General features: G+C 29.5%; 1 protein-coding gene and 1 long non-coding RNA gene across 4 annotated transcripts; one reads left to right on the top strand and one right to left on the bottom strand.

Moving 5' to 3' along the window:
• Nucleotides 1-4,169: 4,169 nt before the first annotated feature.
• On the top strand, nt 4,170-6,721 carry LOC146923973 (cucumisin-like). Its single transcript, XM_085711801.1, has 8 exons — nt 4,170-4,265; nt 4,389-4,480; nt 4,780-4,871; nt 4,970-5,210; nt 5,301-5,808; nt 6,047-6,150; nt 6,282-6,500; nt 6,586-6,721. The coding sequence occupies exons 1-8, from the start codon at nt 4,170-4,172 to the stop codon at nt 6,719-6,721; spliced, it is 1,488 nt and encodes a 495-aa protein (XP_085567927.1).
• Nucleotides 6,722-9,809: 3,088 nt separating this feature from the next.
• LOC146923974 (uncharacterized) lies at nt 9,810-12,135 on the bottom strand. 3 transcript variants are annotated; one of them, XR_015009936.1, is made up of 5 exons: nt 11,891-12,135; nt 11,715-11,788; nt 11,323-11,408; nt 11,095-11,237; nt 9,810-10,009 (listed from the first exon to the last, which is right to left on the bottom strand). It is a non-coding gene; the product is annotated as an uncharacterized LOC146923974 (long non-coding RNA). The 3 variants fall into 3 exon arrangements; XR_015009937.1 differs by having other exon boundaries at nt 11,323-11,429; nt 11,891-12,014; XR_015009935.1 differs by lacking the exons at nt 11,715-11,788; nt 11,891-12,135 and having other exon boundaries at nt 11,323-11,678.
• Between the last annotated feature and the right edge of the window lie 6,048 nt (nt 12,136-18,183).

An 18,183-nucleotide genomic window follows, 5' to 3' on the forward strand; every position in this document is an offset into this window, starting at 1 on the left:
TGTTAATGAAAAGTTTCTTTCACCTTACAACTTATTTGTGTTGCTGGTGCACTGTGTATTCGAATATTAGCATGTTTCTTTCACCTTACAACTTTATTTTATGTAAACTATAGATGGATATGTTAGGTTATATTTATTATATGTAAACATGTAAAAAGTATGTTCACCCCAATGGGTGGTAATAGGACTTGATCCAACTCGTAGACCGTCCCAACCTAATGGTTTCGGGTTTCCCAAATTTGTTATTTGTCTCTCACATTTTTTTTTTTTTACAAAGAAGATTGACCTCCGAATTACTTGGCCCGTCATATTGTGCATGTATATCCTATTAATTCATTTAGTAACTTATTTAATACTCGAATACATGTTAAAGTAGAGGATAGAACCTACATTTTTATTGGTCTTATCATTAGAATTATTTTAAGTTTTTAATGGTTATTGAATAAGTTCAACTTGATGTGATGCAATTATTTTTAGAGACTTACATGCACATGTTTAATATTCGTGAATTGGGAGACTATGGATTAATTGAACAAAAGGGAACATGCGTATGAGTTATTAGTTGGTTGTTTCATGATTAGTAGCTAACATAGGTAAGAGACAATTTCCATTCTCATTCAGCTATTGTTGATGTGAAGAATGTGATGTTTATATTTTTTGTTGTTGACAACTATGTGAAGGCGTAAGATGTGGATATAGAAAGCATTATAATTTATAGGGCGTTGCTATATATCGCGACCCATTTTGTTCTGAGAGCTTGCCAAATATAATTTCAGCCAATAAATTAAATCAGGTTTTGCATGGAAAACAAGGAGAGTATTGTGTGATGTGGGTCACCCCTTTTGATATATAGCCGTCGCGATATTTTCTAAAAACAAAATTCAGGATATCAAGCATTATCCTAATTAATTTATAATCCTTAATATTACGTCCTCTTCTTCAAGAAACTAAAAAGAGAAAATTGTAAAGACAAAGGTTTTTGGTTTTATTAAAAATTAAGAGTACTAATAATAATGGTTGGAAACAGCTGAATCGCCGATGATGTGTATGAATTCTTAGACCACGTAATTTAATGACTTGGTTCTTTCACACTTTTTTTCATTCAAATTTATTCTTCTTTCCTCTAAATCATGTCATGATTCTATTATACTTTTGGTTTTAATTTTGTTATGGAGTTCATGATGGCAGGGAAAACCCAAGACTACCACTCTTGGTTTTATTAAAAATTTAGAGTACTAATAATAAGGGTTGGAAACAGCTGAAAGGAGATCCTCAAATTGCTCCAAAGCAAGGACTGCCGAGTTTGCAATGGAGAATAAATAAGAACTGAGGGAGATCAAGCAAATACTATTTGTATTTTATAGTTTGATATTTGAATAAATAGTATTTTATAGTTTGATATTTGAATAATAGAAAATGTGATGAATGTATTTCTATTTCTTCTAAATGTAAAACGTATGTTGGAAAACAAACACAATAGAATACAATTGGCTCCTCAAAAGCTTTTGAAAAGATCAAATTGGGCTCACAAAATAGATAAAAAATCTATGGCAATCACTTTGAGGAAAAAAAAATCACAGCAAATTTTGATATTATAATTTTCAAGATAATATCAATCATTTTTAAAGAAAAATTAGGTGGGAAAATAATGAATCAAAGAGTCATCATATTAGTCTATCAAATAAATAAAAACAAAGAGAGGTAATTGGGCTTTCCCTGCCATCATGATATTATACGTGGTCTAAGAATTCATACACATCACACCATAGGAAAGTAACGGGAATATATTCAAATACTAACGTTATTGTTTGCAGTGTTCATTGGACATGTTGAACCTCCACATTTGTCTCATTATTCTTTACATGAGAGGGAAATAAAACTTCCAAGGCCAGCTTGCTCACCAATTTTAGTCACTCATCATATTGAAAATAACAACTAATCACATATGGAGTGCAGTGATCATTTGATCTATTTGGCTTTCTTGCAATCATATTGTTTTTTAAGGATATATAGCTGATTGTTATGGATACTTTTTTGTAAATTGATTTTCTAATCCCATTGAATGTCTTAAAGTTGTATCTTGTTGATTGTAATGGGTTGAGTAACAAATCTTTATATTGTTGTTTGCCCTCTTATATTTTTTACCAACTTGATTATGTTGTTTGCCCTCTTATATTTGGGAACATTTTGTTTTTAATTTGGAGATGAAAATAAGAAGAAAATGGGTGAAGTTAAATTTGTTTCAACGTTGAGCGACATCGTTTGTACAATTTATTATTAATACAAATTTTCAACACACCACCCAAATTATATTTTTTTGGGTTTTGGTAAATTAAAGATTTATTGAAAATTTAGCTGTTTTGGTTATTTTTAGTGTAGAAGATGGAAGTGAAGATATTCAAGCAATTTGAAGGTGTATTTAGATGGACATTTTTATGGTTTAGGAAGAAGAAAAAAAGACTATGTATGAAAATGATGATGTTAACTTGGTTTATGTATTTCTTGAGTTTTAGTAAAACAATTATTTTATAAAAATAAAGTTATTATCAAAATTATTATTTCGACATTTTTTTAATAAGAAAATGAATAAAAGGACTAATCTGTATGCGTTTTGATAGATAAAGGAGTTTTTAATATACAGTAAATGAGTTTTTAAAATGAGACCTTTTTGGGGTAAAATGAGACCTTTATCTACGACACATAATTTGTATCTTGTTGATTATAATGGGTTGAGTAACAAATCTTTATATTGTTGTTTGCCCTCTTATATTTTTTACCAACTTGATTATGTTGTTTGCCCTCTTATATTTGGTAACATTTTGTTTTAATTTGGAGATGAAAATAAGAAGAAAAGGGGTGAAGTTAAATTTGTATCAACGTTGAGCGACATCGTTTGTACAATTTATTATTAATACAAATTTTCAACGAAAACACCACTCCCAATTATATTTTTTTGGGTTTTGGTAAATTAAGATTTATTGAAAATTTAGCTGTTTTGGTTTGTTTTAGTGTAGAAGATGGAAGTGAAGATATTCAAACAATTCGAAGGTGTATTTAGATGGACATTTGTATGGTTTAGGAAGAAAAAAAAAAGACGATGAAAATGATGATGTGACCTTAGTTATTGATGCATTTCTTGACTTTTAGTAAAACAAATATTTATAAAAGTAAAGTTATTATCAAAATTATTATTTCAACATTTTTTTTAAAAAGAAAATAAATAAAAGGACTAATCTGTACGGGTTTTGATGGATAAAGGAGTTTTTAATATACAGTAAATGAGTTTTTAAAATGAGACCTTTTTTTTGGTCAAGATTAAAATGAGACCTTTTATCTAGGACACATAATTTGCATCATATCTAATTAGAGCAATGCTAAATATCGCGACCATTTTTCCCACGAAAGTATCCCGACTTTGCAATCAACCAATTAAAAGCAAGCATCAGCCGCAAATCATGGTGAGCAGTTGCAGTATTTTTGTGCCAGTTAGTTAGCTTTTTATCTTTGGGATGCATTCGCGATCACATTTGTCGGGATACATATCATTTTCCATCTAATTAATAGATGAGAAGTGCTATATGGAGCGAACTTCTCTATCCCGAAAGTCTCACGAAGCATATTTTCACTTAAAAAAACCAGTTTAAAAGGACAAAACCAATTTCTTTTATTTTAATCTTGGACTGGGTGGAAAAAACGGCGGGCGTGGTGTATGTCGTGAAGCCTTATTTCTCGCGATATGTATCATTACTCTTAATAGATTACCGAAATAATAGTATATATACAATGGAATAGATGTTATATCGTGAAAATGTCGTGAAATGCTTTTTTCGCTACATCCAACATTTTTCTATCTGCTTTGATATCTATGGATTAAAGGGTCATGTATCTGGGCTTCGGCCCTCTCTTGAATGAGAGAGAGTGTGCGAGAGTAAAAAGATAGTAAGTGTAAATAACGTACTTGAAAAAATTATGATTAGATAAGTTATAGATACATCCTCAAAAAAAAAAAAATTATAGATACATATGACCCTTTTTTAAAAATAGATTTTTATAGTGCAACATTTTTTTGCTATAATTTTTTTTAACAAAGGAATATATAGTCTATTTGCATGTATATAAACATATATGTTATTAACTTCTTTTTTTTCTATGTTATTCCTAGTTTAACAATGGACGGAAAATCTTCTATTGGTCTTTTGTTTCTCCTACTTAGCCTTGCATCACTTGTAGTGAAATGTTACTCATCTCCTGAAGATGACTTGAAGGCAATTGCACTTAAACTCTCCTTATCAAATTTATGTGATTCAAGTTTTTGGTGACTTATTTTGGCTAGAATAAAAACATTTTTCGTTTAACTCACAAATATGTTTTATTGAAAAAAAATGCAGACTTATATTGTTTACACCGGCAATAGTAGAAAGGACGAAACTTCCTCATTGCTCCACTGCAAGAATCTTCTACAACAAGTTACAGTAGACAAGTTACATTTTTTAGCAAAGAGTAGTTCAAAAGTTAAGAGTAGTATTTTGAAAAGAAGATTTCAAAAATGAGAAAGAGTATATACGTAAAAGGGAGGGTGTGAATAAAAGTGGAGGTTTATTGTTTCTTTATAATTCCATATGTTTTGTTTTCAATAGTCTCACCTCTCTTATGTATTTTATTTTTGAACCGTGAGTTTAAATATAGCATGTTGATGATGTTTTCAAGTTACATTTATGTAAATATAAGACTTTGTATTAATATATTATTAGATCAAACTTTAATTCATAATTTTTGCAGTCAAGAACCGAAGTCTATAATCCACCATTACAAACGTAGCTTCAATGGATTTGTGGCTAAGCTCACAAAGGCAGAAGCTGAAAAAATGGCTGGTGTGTGTAGAGACTCAACTTTGTCTATTGAAAAAGTTATATATATAGCCTTTCTACTTAAATTTATTTATTTTTAATTGTGAAAATTGGTCGTGTAGAACTTGACGGGGTAGTGTCCATCTTTCCTGATAAAAAGAGATCTCTACTTACAACAAAGTCATGGGACTTCATAGGCTTTCCACAATATGTGGAGAGGAAATACTATGAATCAGATGTAATTATTGGAGTGATCGATACTGGAATCTGGCCAGAATCTAATAGTTTCAACGATGAAGGGTTTAGTCCACCTCCAAGCAAATGGAAGGGAATTTGCCAGACTTACAATTTCACCTGCAACAAGTAACGCGTCGTCCTATAACTCGTGTTAAAATATTAATTTTACTAAAAAAAAGAGTATAATGCTAACAATTGATATATATGTTTTTGTAGTAAAATAATTGGAGCTCGGTACTATGGTATTAGTTTCAATGATGTCGGATCTCCAAGAGACTATGTAGGTCATGGGACCCATGTACCATCAACAGCTGCAGGGAACATAGTTAGCCAGGCAAGTATGTTAGGATTAGGACATGGAACATCTAGAGGTGGGGTTCCATCAGCACGAATTGATGTATACAAGGTATGCCGGTCTTCTGCATGTGATACATCAAACATTCTCTCGACTTTCGATGATGCAATAGCAGACGGGGTTGACATATTATCAGTGTCAATTGGAGGAGAAATAGAAAATCATCATAGCATTTTTAGAGATCCATTATCCATTGGATCTTTTCATGCGATGAAAAATGGAGTGTTAACGGTGTTTACAGCAGGAAACGATGGACCACAACCTGCATCCTTAAATAATTTTTCACCTTGGTCGATTGTAGTGGGTGTTGGAACCATAGACAGAAAATTTGTTACCCAAGTAAAATTAGGAGACAACAACATTTACGAGGTAAATACATTTTTTTTATATAACAAGCCTTTTTTTTTTGAAAGAATATAACAAGCCCTTACTTCATCTTCTCTAACTTCAAAATATAAAGTCACACAACAACCTTTCTTGAATGTAAGCTAACCTAATTTGGTTTTTGAGTTGATCGATAATTTGAATGATTAGTTAGAAATTATATTTTTATATCTAATCTAATAGATACAATGTTAACAATGTCAATATTTTTGCTTAATGTTAGGGTATCTCCGTAAATACATTCAACCTTTCGGGAAACATGTATCATATTATCTATGTTGGAGATGCACCAAACACTGAAGCTGGCTTCAATGGACACAAATCCAAGTAACTATACTTTATATTATTGAAGTTAACAAATGATGCAAAACTTAAACATTATGGAAAAACAATAAAGGGAAAAAATATGTACTAAACTTGGTCTATAATTTGCTAATGAAAGTGTTTCAAAAATGAAGGTTTTGCTCACCCAATTCCCTGAATAGTCTGCTGGTGAAAGGAAAAATTGTTCTTTGCAAAGGTCACATAGGAAGCCAAGAAGCCTTTAGAGCTGGGGCTATTGGTGTCTTGACACAAGGTCAAATTTCAAGAGATACTGCATTCTCTTTTCCCTTGCCTGGATGCTACCTTCGAACAAAGGATGCCAAGAAAATACATAAATACATATATTCTACAAGGTATCAGGTGCAAGTTCCATAAACACTTAACCATAATTGAGACAATCACATTTATCTAAAATTTATTGCATTAATCAATTTACAGGACTCCAACTGCAACCATCTTTAAGACAACTCAGTCAGACAATACTTTGGCACCCGTTGTTGCCTCTTTTTCAGCAAGGGGTCCTAGCATAGTTACACCTGATATTCTCAAGGTTTGTTTTCCATTCCATGATTGATTAAATTAAACACATATGTATCATTTAAACAATTTTGTGTTAACCTTTTTATTTTTGTTTAATGTTGCAATTTTTGGTATCTTTTGTTATTTTTTTTAGTACTATAGGCTCCCGATTGAATTGCTTATCCATATATATAGGGTCATAATCTGTAACTTGAATCTTGAGTATTTGAAGTTCTGCTTTCAAACTCTCTATAGTACTTAGCTTGTTTAACATGCATTTCAATTTGAACTTCAACTTTTCTTTCATATCTAGCCAAGATATATCATACATTGAATGCATTAAACATACATAGCAAAATAAAACTTGATCATAAAAGAATGTCATAACCAAACTTCATAAGATGGGATTAAACATGTAAGTCATATACTCCGCATAAAATTAAATATAACACAAACATTTTGATTTTAGTTATCATATAACTAATACATATATCATAAATTCATTGTGTTAAATTCAAGTTTATGTTTAAATATGTTCAATGTTAAATATCAATAAACAATCACATAAGAAAATAAACAATGAACCAAAATCATTAATATTCTCTATGACTTTCTTCCATAAACGTATATCAACTTACAATAATTCAAAACATACCCAAATTATTTTAATATCATGATAAACAAGAAATTAACCATTACTTTTCATATTATCATGTACATATAATATCAACACAATATTAATGATAATAATTTCTTACACAAAGTAAATAATATAATTAAAGCAACCACTTGATATTTTGACAATTTATCTACACTACTTTCATAAATAAAATAGTGTTTAAACATTCTTAACATATTACTATACTCACCAAAATTCATATACTTGAACAATTTCTAAATCATGTATATATATATATATATATGTCACCACATGTTAAATCCAACATATTCATATTTACTTAGATACTATACACATGCATTTAGAATTCCAAATATTTCATAATAGGTAATCACTTATAATATATATATATATATATATATATATATATACGTGATTTCAAAATTGTTCAAGTATATGAATTTTGATGAGTATAGTAATATGTTAAGAATGTTTAAACACTATTTTATTTATGAAAGTAGTGTAGATAAATTGTCAAAATATCAAGTGGTTGCTTTAATTATATTATTTACTTTGTGTAAGAAATTATTATCATTAATATTGTGTTGATATTATATGTACATGATAATATGAAAAGTAATGATTAATTTCTTGTTTATCATGATATTAAAATAATTTGGGTATGTTTTGAATTATTATAAGTTGATATATGTTCATGGAAGAAAGTCATAAAAAATATTAATGATTTTGGTTCATTGTTTATTTTCTTGTGTGACAAGTCAGATGCCCCACCATAGTGAGATGGGTAACAAAGAATTTCCCCTTCCTCTATATATATATATATATATATATATATATATATATATATATGAATTATGTGAGGGGAAGCAAGCAAGCAAACACGTCCAAACATTCATTCTCTGAAAATGAAGCGTGCTGCATTTCCTCTTCCTCCACAGCCACAACCAAGAGGACCGTTGTACATCCCACCACCTCAACCTCAGCCTAAAATAGGGAACAAGCCAGCTTCCATTTCATTTCCAACAAAGGACAGCTATGATTCATTGAAACTTTGGCCATTACACATGTTGTTGTTGGTGGTGGTGGTGGTGTTTGAAGAATATACTTGGTACTATCTTCAATGTTTGTTTAGAAAGTTTTAATTTTTATTATGTATTGTTTTCTACTTAGTACTATCTTCCAAATTTGTTTGGAAAATTTTGATTTTTATAATCTCTCATGATGTATTGTTTTCTTCTTGATACTATCTTCAAAATTTGTTTAGAAAGTTTTGAACTTTATCAGTGTTGTTGATGGGTTCTGCTATATGGATTTTTATTAGTTGATAGATTTTAAAGTTCATCGTTTCAATTTGCAAAAAGGTTAAAGGTCAGAGTTATATATAACCTCCCTCAAATATTAGTTGATAGATTTTAAAGTTCATCGTTTCAATTTTAGTTGTGGTTTGCTTAATTTGTATTGGCAGTTTTACTTGCGTTTGCTTAATTTGCTTAATATCCTTTGGTTTTGTGTGTTTTTGAAATGTCAGGGTTATATTATATATAACCTCCCTCAAATATTAGTTGATAGATTTTAAAGTTCATCGTTTCAATTTTAGTTGTGGTTTGCTTAATTTGTATTGGCAGTTTTACTTGCGTTTGCTTAATTTTCTTAATATCCTTTGGTTTTGTGTGTTTTTGAAATGTCTGTAAGTTGTATAAGATAAAGAGTAAGAGAGATAGAGATAAGCACATATTGTATCACATATGGTGTCTGTATTTTGATATTGAAATAAAACAACTGCATATAAAATTGGAAACAGAGATTAACCTAAACCCAGTTTATGCAAAACCTTAACACATAATTGGAAACAAAAATCGCAAAAATGCATCAAGTCTCGCGATTGATATTATTATAAGGATTTGTCTAACATGTATTTAGAATTATATCAACTTATATCAACTTATAATAATTCAAAACATACCCAAATTATTTTAATATCATGATAAACAAGAAATTAATCATTACTTTTCATATTATCATGTACATATAATATCAACACAATATTAATGATAATAATTTCTTACACAAAGTAAATAATATAATTAAAGCAACCACTTGATATTTTGACAATTTATCTACACTACTTTCATAAATAAAATAGTGTTTAAACATTCTTAACATATTACTATACTCACCAAAATTCATATACTTGAACAATTTTGAAATCACGTATATATATATATATATATATATATATATATATATATGTCACCACATGTTAAATCCAACATATTCATATTTACTTAGATACTATACACATGCATTTAGAATTCCAAATATTTCATAATAGGTAATCACTTATATGCATATTATTTCCTGTTCAAATTAACATCAAATGGATTTCAAACAATAAATTTCATACATATCAAAATTTACCATGCATATATTATTTCATGTTTAAACATTCTTAACATATTACCATTGTAACACCCATACTAGAAATTACCTAGGATATCTAGTATGCTCGTTAAACTTGGCATTGGATACATTAAAATTACAATAATAAAATTTCTTCTGAACATATCATAAAACTACTTGTCTATACATTTAAAATAGTACCACTGACGTGTACAACATACATGCAATGACAAGTAAATATAATTGTCCAACTTCTTCTTCTACTTCATCACGAACTGCCCTGCTTGCGATCCACCTGTGTCTCTGAAATAAAATAAAAGGGATTGGGGTGAGACGGGATGTCTCAGTGAGTTCCACCTATCCTAGGCTGTAGGCAATCTCAGGGAACCTAGGATCGCCATTTGTCTCTAAACTCAACCATTTTGGGTTTATGCAGTTTTATCATGCATAACTGAGCGATCGGGGGATAACTAGGATCGCTGTCTAAAAGACTGATATAATCCTGATACTAATACTCAACTCATAATCATAATTATAATCATAATGTCTGTCATATTATGTTAGAAATGTTAGCGTTGAACAAACAATATTATCTGAGTTGATTTTACGGAATAAACCCAGGTGGAGTAACCCCGGAATTTATTCCACTCTGACCGGTATATATATAAATATTTCCAACTGGCGGGAACCCAATTGACGGGGATACCGGACTCCTCTGATTATTGTGGGGTCATCCTCGCGGATAGTGCCCGTTCCAACTGGCGGGAACCTTTCGTATCCAACTGGCGGGATAGCGAAAGCCACAATTTAAACATGTTTTAATATTATAACTTGATCTGATTCTCTGATAACTGAGTCAATCCTCAACTCCACTACTGACGGGGAGATAGAGAGGAATAACTTATCTTAACTAATTTTCTTTTAATGAAAACATCCTGAAACTGATAATAAAGACGTAGTGATTCCGTCTTTATTCTGAAATTATTCCTGATACTAACCTATTCAGGTTCTAGGCATATCGTTGTCATATGCCATTTCTAAAAGGTTATAAAATTTTCCCCATATCCTGATAAATTAAATTCGACTAATTAAGCCGAACTTCCATACTTAGAATTCTCTACTTTCCAATGATTGGAAATTTACCCATGAATAATTTGTTCAATAGCTATTTTACTCTAAACATTACTTTACACAAATAAATATACACTATGGTAGTGTATGATTAGAGGATATGCATAATACAATTTCGGCTACATATTCGGCAATAATGAGAATTGGAGTCTTAGCTAAGTCAAACCATTATGTACTAATGTACTAAATCATATTCTATTGTTCTAAAGGCATAATTTAACTACCCAAAGGGAAGTTTTCTAACTAAAGGAACTCACCTCATCTTATTCCAAACTCTTGAACAATTATAAGCATCAATTCAGCATCTTCACCTCATATTCATGGTTCAGCACAAATCCTACTTCTGCCCCCAACTTCAAAATCATCTCCAGACTTCAATACTGGACCAAAATCAATGAAACTGGTACCGGAACGTCCGTAATTTCGTTAGCTAACCATAGCATTAAAAATCACTTGATTCCAAGTTACAGAGAGAAAGTGCTTACCGTTTTAGTGGAGCTATGTCCCAAAACCCGTAACCAAAAATCCAGCAGAATTTACTCAACTTCAAATGCACTTTCCGAGATCATCACTAATCCAAAACACATGAAATCTATATTCAAACTGAAGGGAATTAAATGGAGAATTCAAAAATCCAATAATTATTCGATTATGGGTTACACAGCAGTATATACAGGCCAGTGAAGATCATACGAATTTCGTCTCAAAATCATGAATTTCTAGTATTACCTCTTATAACAATATCAACTACCACTCAAAATACATCAACAACAATTCATCAAAGTTGTTATACCCCTCTTTCCATAATAATTCCTTAAATCCAAAGTTTCTACTTTTCAACCCTTTTCTCCAAAAATTCAACTTAGTATTAACTCACCTTGAATGTGATTCCATAGCTCCTTATACATCAAATAAGTCACTACCATAATCACCCACAACATAATTGCATTCCTAAAACATTTAAATGAACAATTCAACAAAAGACAATAGAGGTAAAGGTGGGTGGATTGAATTCCATGGGAAAGGAAGAGGAGGAAGAGTTTTGATACTTACTTAGTGATTAACCATCATGGGTGCTTCAAAAACAACTTAATTAATGATTTCCATGAGATTGGGAAGAAAATTGGAGTATTTGAGAAGAAGAGGGAAAGGGGCGGTTATGAGGAAAATGGAGGGAGTATGAATTTTTGAACCATGATTCTTGCTTAGCTCACTTCTATTAACTCATATTCCATGGTAATTTTGGTGAAGAATTGAGAGATTATGGTGGTGGTGAGGTGAACCGAATTTGAGAGAGGGAGGAGAAGAGATTAATGTTTTTTTTTTTTTTTTATAAATGGAAAGATGTAGAAGAATGAAGAAGAAATGGTGGGTTTTTCTACTTAAAAATCTCAAATGGCCAGATTACCAAAATGCCCTTCAAGTAAAAAGTCACAATTACCCTCCGTTAATTCTTAACAATTTAATTTCTCGAGTCCGTAGGGATAATATGTGAGATGTTTACCGAATTTCTTTCCGTTTCTTAATAAATAATCAACTCTTTAGAAATTATTTATGTTCTGACATGTTGAACTGATACGACAATTTATTTAAAATTCTGCGGGATATTACACTCATCAAAATTCATATACTTGAACAATTTCTAAATCATATATATATATATATATATATATGTATATATATATATATATATGTCACCACATGTTAAATCCAACATATTCATATTTACTTAGATACTATACACATGCATTTAGAATTCCAAATATTTCATAATAGGTAATCACTTATATGCATATTATTTCCTGTTTAAATTAACATCAAATGGATTTCAAACAATAAATTTCATACATATCAAAATTTACCATGCATATATTATTTCATGTTTAAACATTCTTAACATATTACTATACTCATCAAAATTCATATACTTGAACAATTTCTAAATCATGTGTATATATATATTTATATATCACCACATGTTAAATCCAACATATTCATATTTACTTAGATACTATACACATGCATTTAGAATTATATATATATATATATATATATATATATATATATATATATATATATATATATATATGTGTGTGTATATGTGTATATATATATGTACATATATATATATATATATATATGTGTGTGTGTGTGTGTGTCTATATATATATATATATATATATATGTATATATATATATATATGTCACCACATGTTAAATCCAACATATTCATATTTACTTAGATACTATACACATGCATTTAGAATTCCTAATATTTCATAATAGGTAATCACTTATATGCATATTATTTCCTGTTCAAATTAACATCAAATGGATTTCAAACAATAAATTTCATACATATCAAAATTTACCATGCATATATTATTTCATGTTTAAACATTCTTAACATATTACCATACTCATCAAAATTCATATACTTGAACAATTTCTAAATCATATATATATATATATATGTCACCACATGTTAAATCCAACATATTCATATTTACTTAGATACTATACACATGCATTTAGAATTCTAAATATTTCATAATAGGTAATCACTTATATGCATATTATTTCCTGTTTAAATTAACATCAAATGGATTTCAAACAATAAATTTCATACACATCAAAATTTACCATGCATATATTATCTTCAACCACATGTAAATTTCTATTTTTTGATTTGGAATAGATATAGTCTAATTAATATTTATAGCATTCTAATTGAATATCATGATATATTATCTTCAACCATATGTAAATTTCTATTTTTCGCTGAATATAGCATCACTGTTTTATTCAATTGTTTTTACCATCTATATAACACAAATAAACCAACCATGGTGATGACAATGTTATATGATGATATGAAAAAAAGAATAAAAGATAGAAAGGACATAATGAAAGCACAAACATCTGCACAAAACTAGCTAGCTGTAGCTACCGGCAGGTTAATTTGCAACAACGTTTTTTCCTTCTTCCATGTCGGACCACAACTTCCTACACATGCTCACAAAGTACCATCTATATATAACACAACAATTCCTCTCAAAAAACACAACTACCTTTTTTTTGACAAACACAACAAACTATCTCCTTCTTCTTCTTTCCTTCTTCATGTCGAACCGTGGCATTCCCATTCCCATGTTGTTCCCTCCCGGACCCCGCCCTCCAACTCCAGCTAGACTAAGACCCCCATCCACCCCCTCTACAATTTCATTCCCATTGAATGAAAATTTTCCATCACTCAACCATAAACACCAACCAGCTCTTACTCCAATCATTTCCACTCCCCCACCTCCTCCTCCACCTCAAGACCCTACCATCCATCCTTGGCTTTTTAACATGATAGTGTTGTTCATTTCAGAGATGGTTGAAAGACAAGTGAATGAAAATGTTGAAGGTGGATAAGGGAATGCAGTTGCTGAAGCCAATACAGGAAGAATGATGGATCAAGAGACTGCAATTTTTGGTATCTTTTGTTATTTTTTTTTTAGTACTATAGACTGCAAAATTTACTTTTGTTACTTTCTAACCACATACATTATTAAATTACCACATACATAAGTATACTTTAGGTTAAATTGGTATCTTTGATTTTGTAATAGATCACATACATCATTAAATTAGCACACTTAATTGGTATCTTTGATTTTGTATACTTTAGGTTAAATAGGTTAGAATGAACATACAAAATCAAAGATACCAATTTAACCTAAAGTATACTTTTGGTATCTTCATTTAACCACATACATCATTAAATTAGCACACTTAATTTTTGTTATCTTTTGATATCTTTTGTTACTTTTTAGGTTCATTAAGTATACTTTACGGTTAAATTACCAATTACTGCGATCTTCTTTCCCTAACAACTATATTAAAAAGTAAATGTTCTAATTAGTATGAATCACATTCCCATATTTACTTTAACAATACAATACATTGTTTGAATTGGTTCAACCTCATTCCCCAGTCCCACTGCATCATTGTCTTTCATCTTACACACATGTCAACAGAAGAGCCACATTCATCTTCTTTCATATTTCCTTTAAACGTTGGACAAAATGCATCACTTGATAACAAATTGTTTCACTTGATAAAAAATGCATCCCATAACCCTCTCATTAATTTCTTCTCATATTTAATGCTAAACTATGATTTACTTTTAAAAAACGTACACAAGTTATGTTACATATTTTTCTAGCAATTATAGTTGCATTAATTTAAATTCCTTTCTAAACATTAATCTAACAAGGAAAGCTGGAATATCTTAGCTTAGTTGGTTAGAGTGTGTGGCTGTTAACCACAAGGTTGGAGGTTCAACCTTTCCTTCTAGTTTCCTTCTAGTGTTTTTGCTATTTTTTTTATTATGTGACTCCAATTTATTTATTTAGCGGAAATATGACTCTCATTTTGATATTAGAAAGGTTTTTCTATGCTTAATTTTATTTTTACAAGATACACAGCTAGAGAGGGGAAAGACACCAATTTATATTTTAACAGTATTTTGCGATATAAGAAATTTTAGTTTGTTAATATACTCCTTTACATCAAATAAATCAAACTGAAAAAGAGACATAGAAATGGAGAAATACCAACTTATTTAAGGATAACTAAATCCAACCAAATGTAAGTCTAGATTTATATTTTAGTTTGAAAGCAGTCATTTCTAGTTATATGACAAAATTATTTGTTGTACTTTATAAGGATCAAACACTAATTGAGAAATACACTTATCACAAAAAAAGTTTAATCGAGTTTAGTATTTGTACTAGGAAGAGCTTAGCAAAGGTGCCAATATAAGGACAAGTTGCACGACCTTTAAGATATACTTTAATTAATCATTTAATTTATTACATTGAACACCATGGTTACTAAATGAACAATGTGACATTCAACATAAACACGTGAGAGTTGAGACTATGACAGATTAATTAACGTGGTCCCTAATTGATATAATCTCCATCCAAATATACATTTTGAAACCACAATGATGTGTTGTTTCAATGTTAGCATGTGTTTTGTGCTTGCTGGGTTTCAATGGTTGTATCCCTCCATAGATCTGATTAGAATGTGTTGTTTCATTGTGTGAAGTGATGCATCTTCTGTTATAAATACATGATCTATGAACACCAGTGATGATTTTAAATTGTCTTATTTTTGGGTGATGTTTACATTTTTAAAATTATATTTATACCAATAAGTTTCGTAAAATATATTTTAATTTATTTAACGTTTTTATATATGCTTAATATTATGTTTGTATAAAATTTATTTAATATATACAAACTTCTCAAATAAGTTGACTATCTGGAAAAAAAATAGTTTACATATCATTAATGCATTAAAATCATGTGATTCTCCTTCCTTTCTCCAATAAATGTATAAGATAATCTATTAATGGTTTTAAATTAATTTAATCAAAATAGTGTGATTCCCATTACCTTTTAAAATTAATAATGGTTTTGTGTGAATATTGAATAATTAAGTTTGTTAATATCTCATCAAACTACTATTTGTATAGACCAATTTTTGTTTTGTATATTTGATTTATGCAAAGGAAAAAGCAACATCGTTGTGTTAGAAAGAATGAAGACAATAGGAAGAAAAAAACAATAATAATGGATGTCCAACTCGAATTTTTCATTCGCACCCATAACCAAATTTCTATAATATTCAAAAAGATCCTATCAATATTAGAACCTTAAGAAAAAAAACCATGTTAAACATATGACAGTTCTTACAACCTTGCAGATGCACATCAAAGTTGAAAGTACAACATAATAATTAATCTATAGAAAACCACTATTTTGTAATGTGAAATATCATTTACAACACAAATCATATCTCTACAACTAATTACATGAATAGTTCTGCAAAAGAATAATCATCACTTAAAAACTAAAAAAATTCATTCATTTTCATTCTAATCAAAGTGTTTAATCCAATTTCTTTTGAGTTCACACCGTATGTTGATTCTTTCATCAGATTCGTCGTTTGAGATCCACTTCTGCAACAATTAAAGATTAGGTGAATAAAGATCAAGATGGATTGAACGAAGGAAAAATAGAGAGAAGTTCGTTTAATTGTTTTTCCAATTGAAAAAATATCAGAAATCGAACCATTTTTAAGAATTAGATCTATGAAAAAAATGAGAATAAGTAGAAAAAATGAATAAAATGAAAGAGTGATATTGGGAAGTTTTTCAAAATTTTATCATGAATCTCGAAATTGTGTGAAAATGTTGAAACTAAAAAGCACAATTTATAGCAAAAAAATGTGAAATTTGTGAGTTGTAACTCAAAATGTTGTGAAAATTGTGAGTCTCAAACACAATATTTATAGTCAACATGTATCAAACAATCAAAAAAATTACTCCCTTAATTTATGGATGTAGTAATTGAAAATAAAATGATACAATAATTTTCAAAAAAATTATGATTTTTTTTGACAAAAAAAAGAATTATGATTAAAATTAGAAAGAAATTTATAGTCAACATATATGAAGGCGAACGACTCGAACCCTGATATTCTAGCTTTCTTTGGAAGAGAATATATCTGAGATCAAGTCAATAATCTTTGAGGCCATTTTGATTAAATAGAGAGACACGAAATTGACGAAAAGAAAAAGAAATGAAATAGAGTTGTGGTGTGAATAAAGTGTTGGCCAATGGGTCTAATTTATATTGGCCTCGCCACTACAATTTTTTGGGTTAGTTCGTAGTTGAGGATGATGTCTATGAATATGAGAATTTGTCTCATAATTAACATCACAATACATCAATAATCATGAATACACCAATAATCATCAATTATTCATGTCATAACTAATATGAATCTGAAACTAAGTTGCGCGAGAACTAATTTTGTGATACCATTTTGTAATTAATCTAGTTTTCATCTGAGACTTGAATTCATCATACTGTGTGAGTTTGATCTCTTCTGCTAGACCAACATCTGTTGATATTTTTTTCTTATTATTATTTTTTTATTAAATTACATTGTAAGTTCTTTAAATTATTTTTGAATTTTAGTTTTGAACCATAAGTTATATTCCACTTCGAGGGGTTTACTACATGGATCAATTGATGCTGCAAATCTCTATATTTTTTTGTTTTTGTTTTAAAGATATACCTTTTTTTTTTAATCTTTAAATCCTTCTTAGATAAGATGATTCTCTTGTTATACATTGTTATTTTGAATTTATATTTGAAGTTGATGTCATCATTTTATTTTATGTGCGTAGTTGCCTTGTCTAACGAGAAAAAAATAATTATTAAGGTCGTTTCTTTTGTTAAGTGTGTTTAAATTATACAAACAAGAGATTGGTGAGTTTCAAC

This window comes from Medicago sativa, chromosome 5 (assembly GCF_051527215.1).
Source record: "Medicago sativa cultivar Bolivia chromosome 5, Bolivia_mono, whole genome shotgun sequence".
NCBI lineage: Eukaryota > Viridiplantae > Streptophyta > Magnoliopsida > Fabales > Fabaceae > Medicago > Medicago sativa.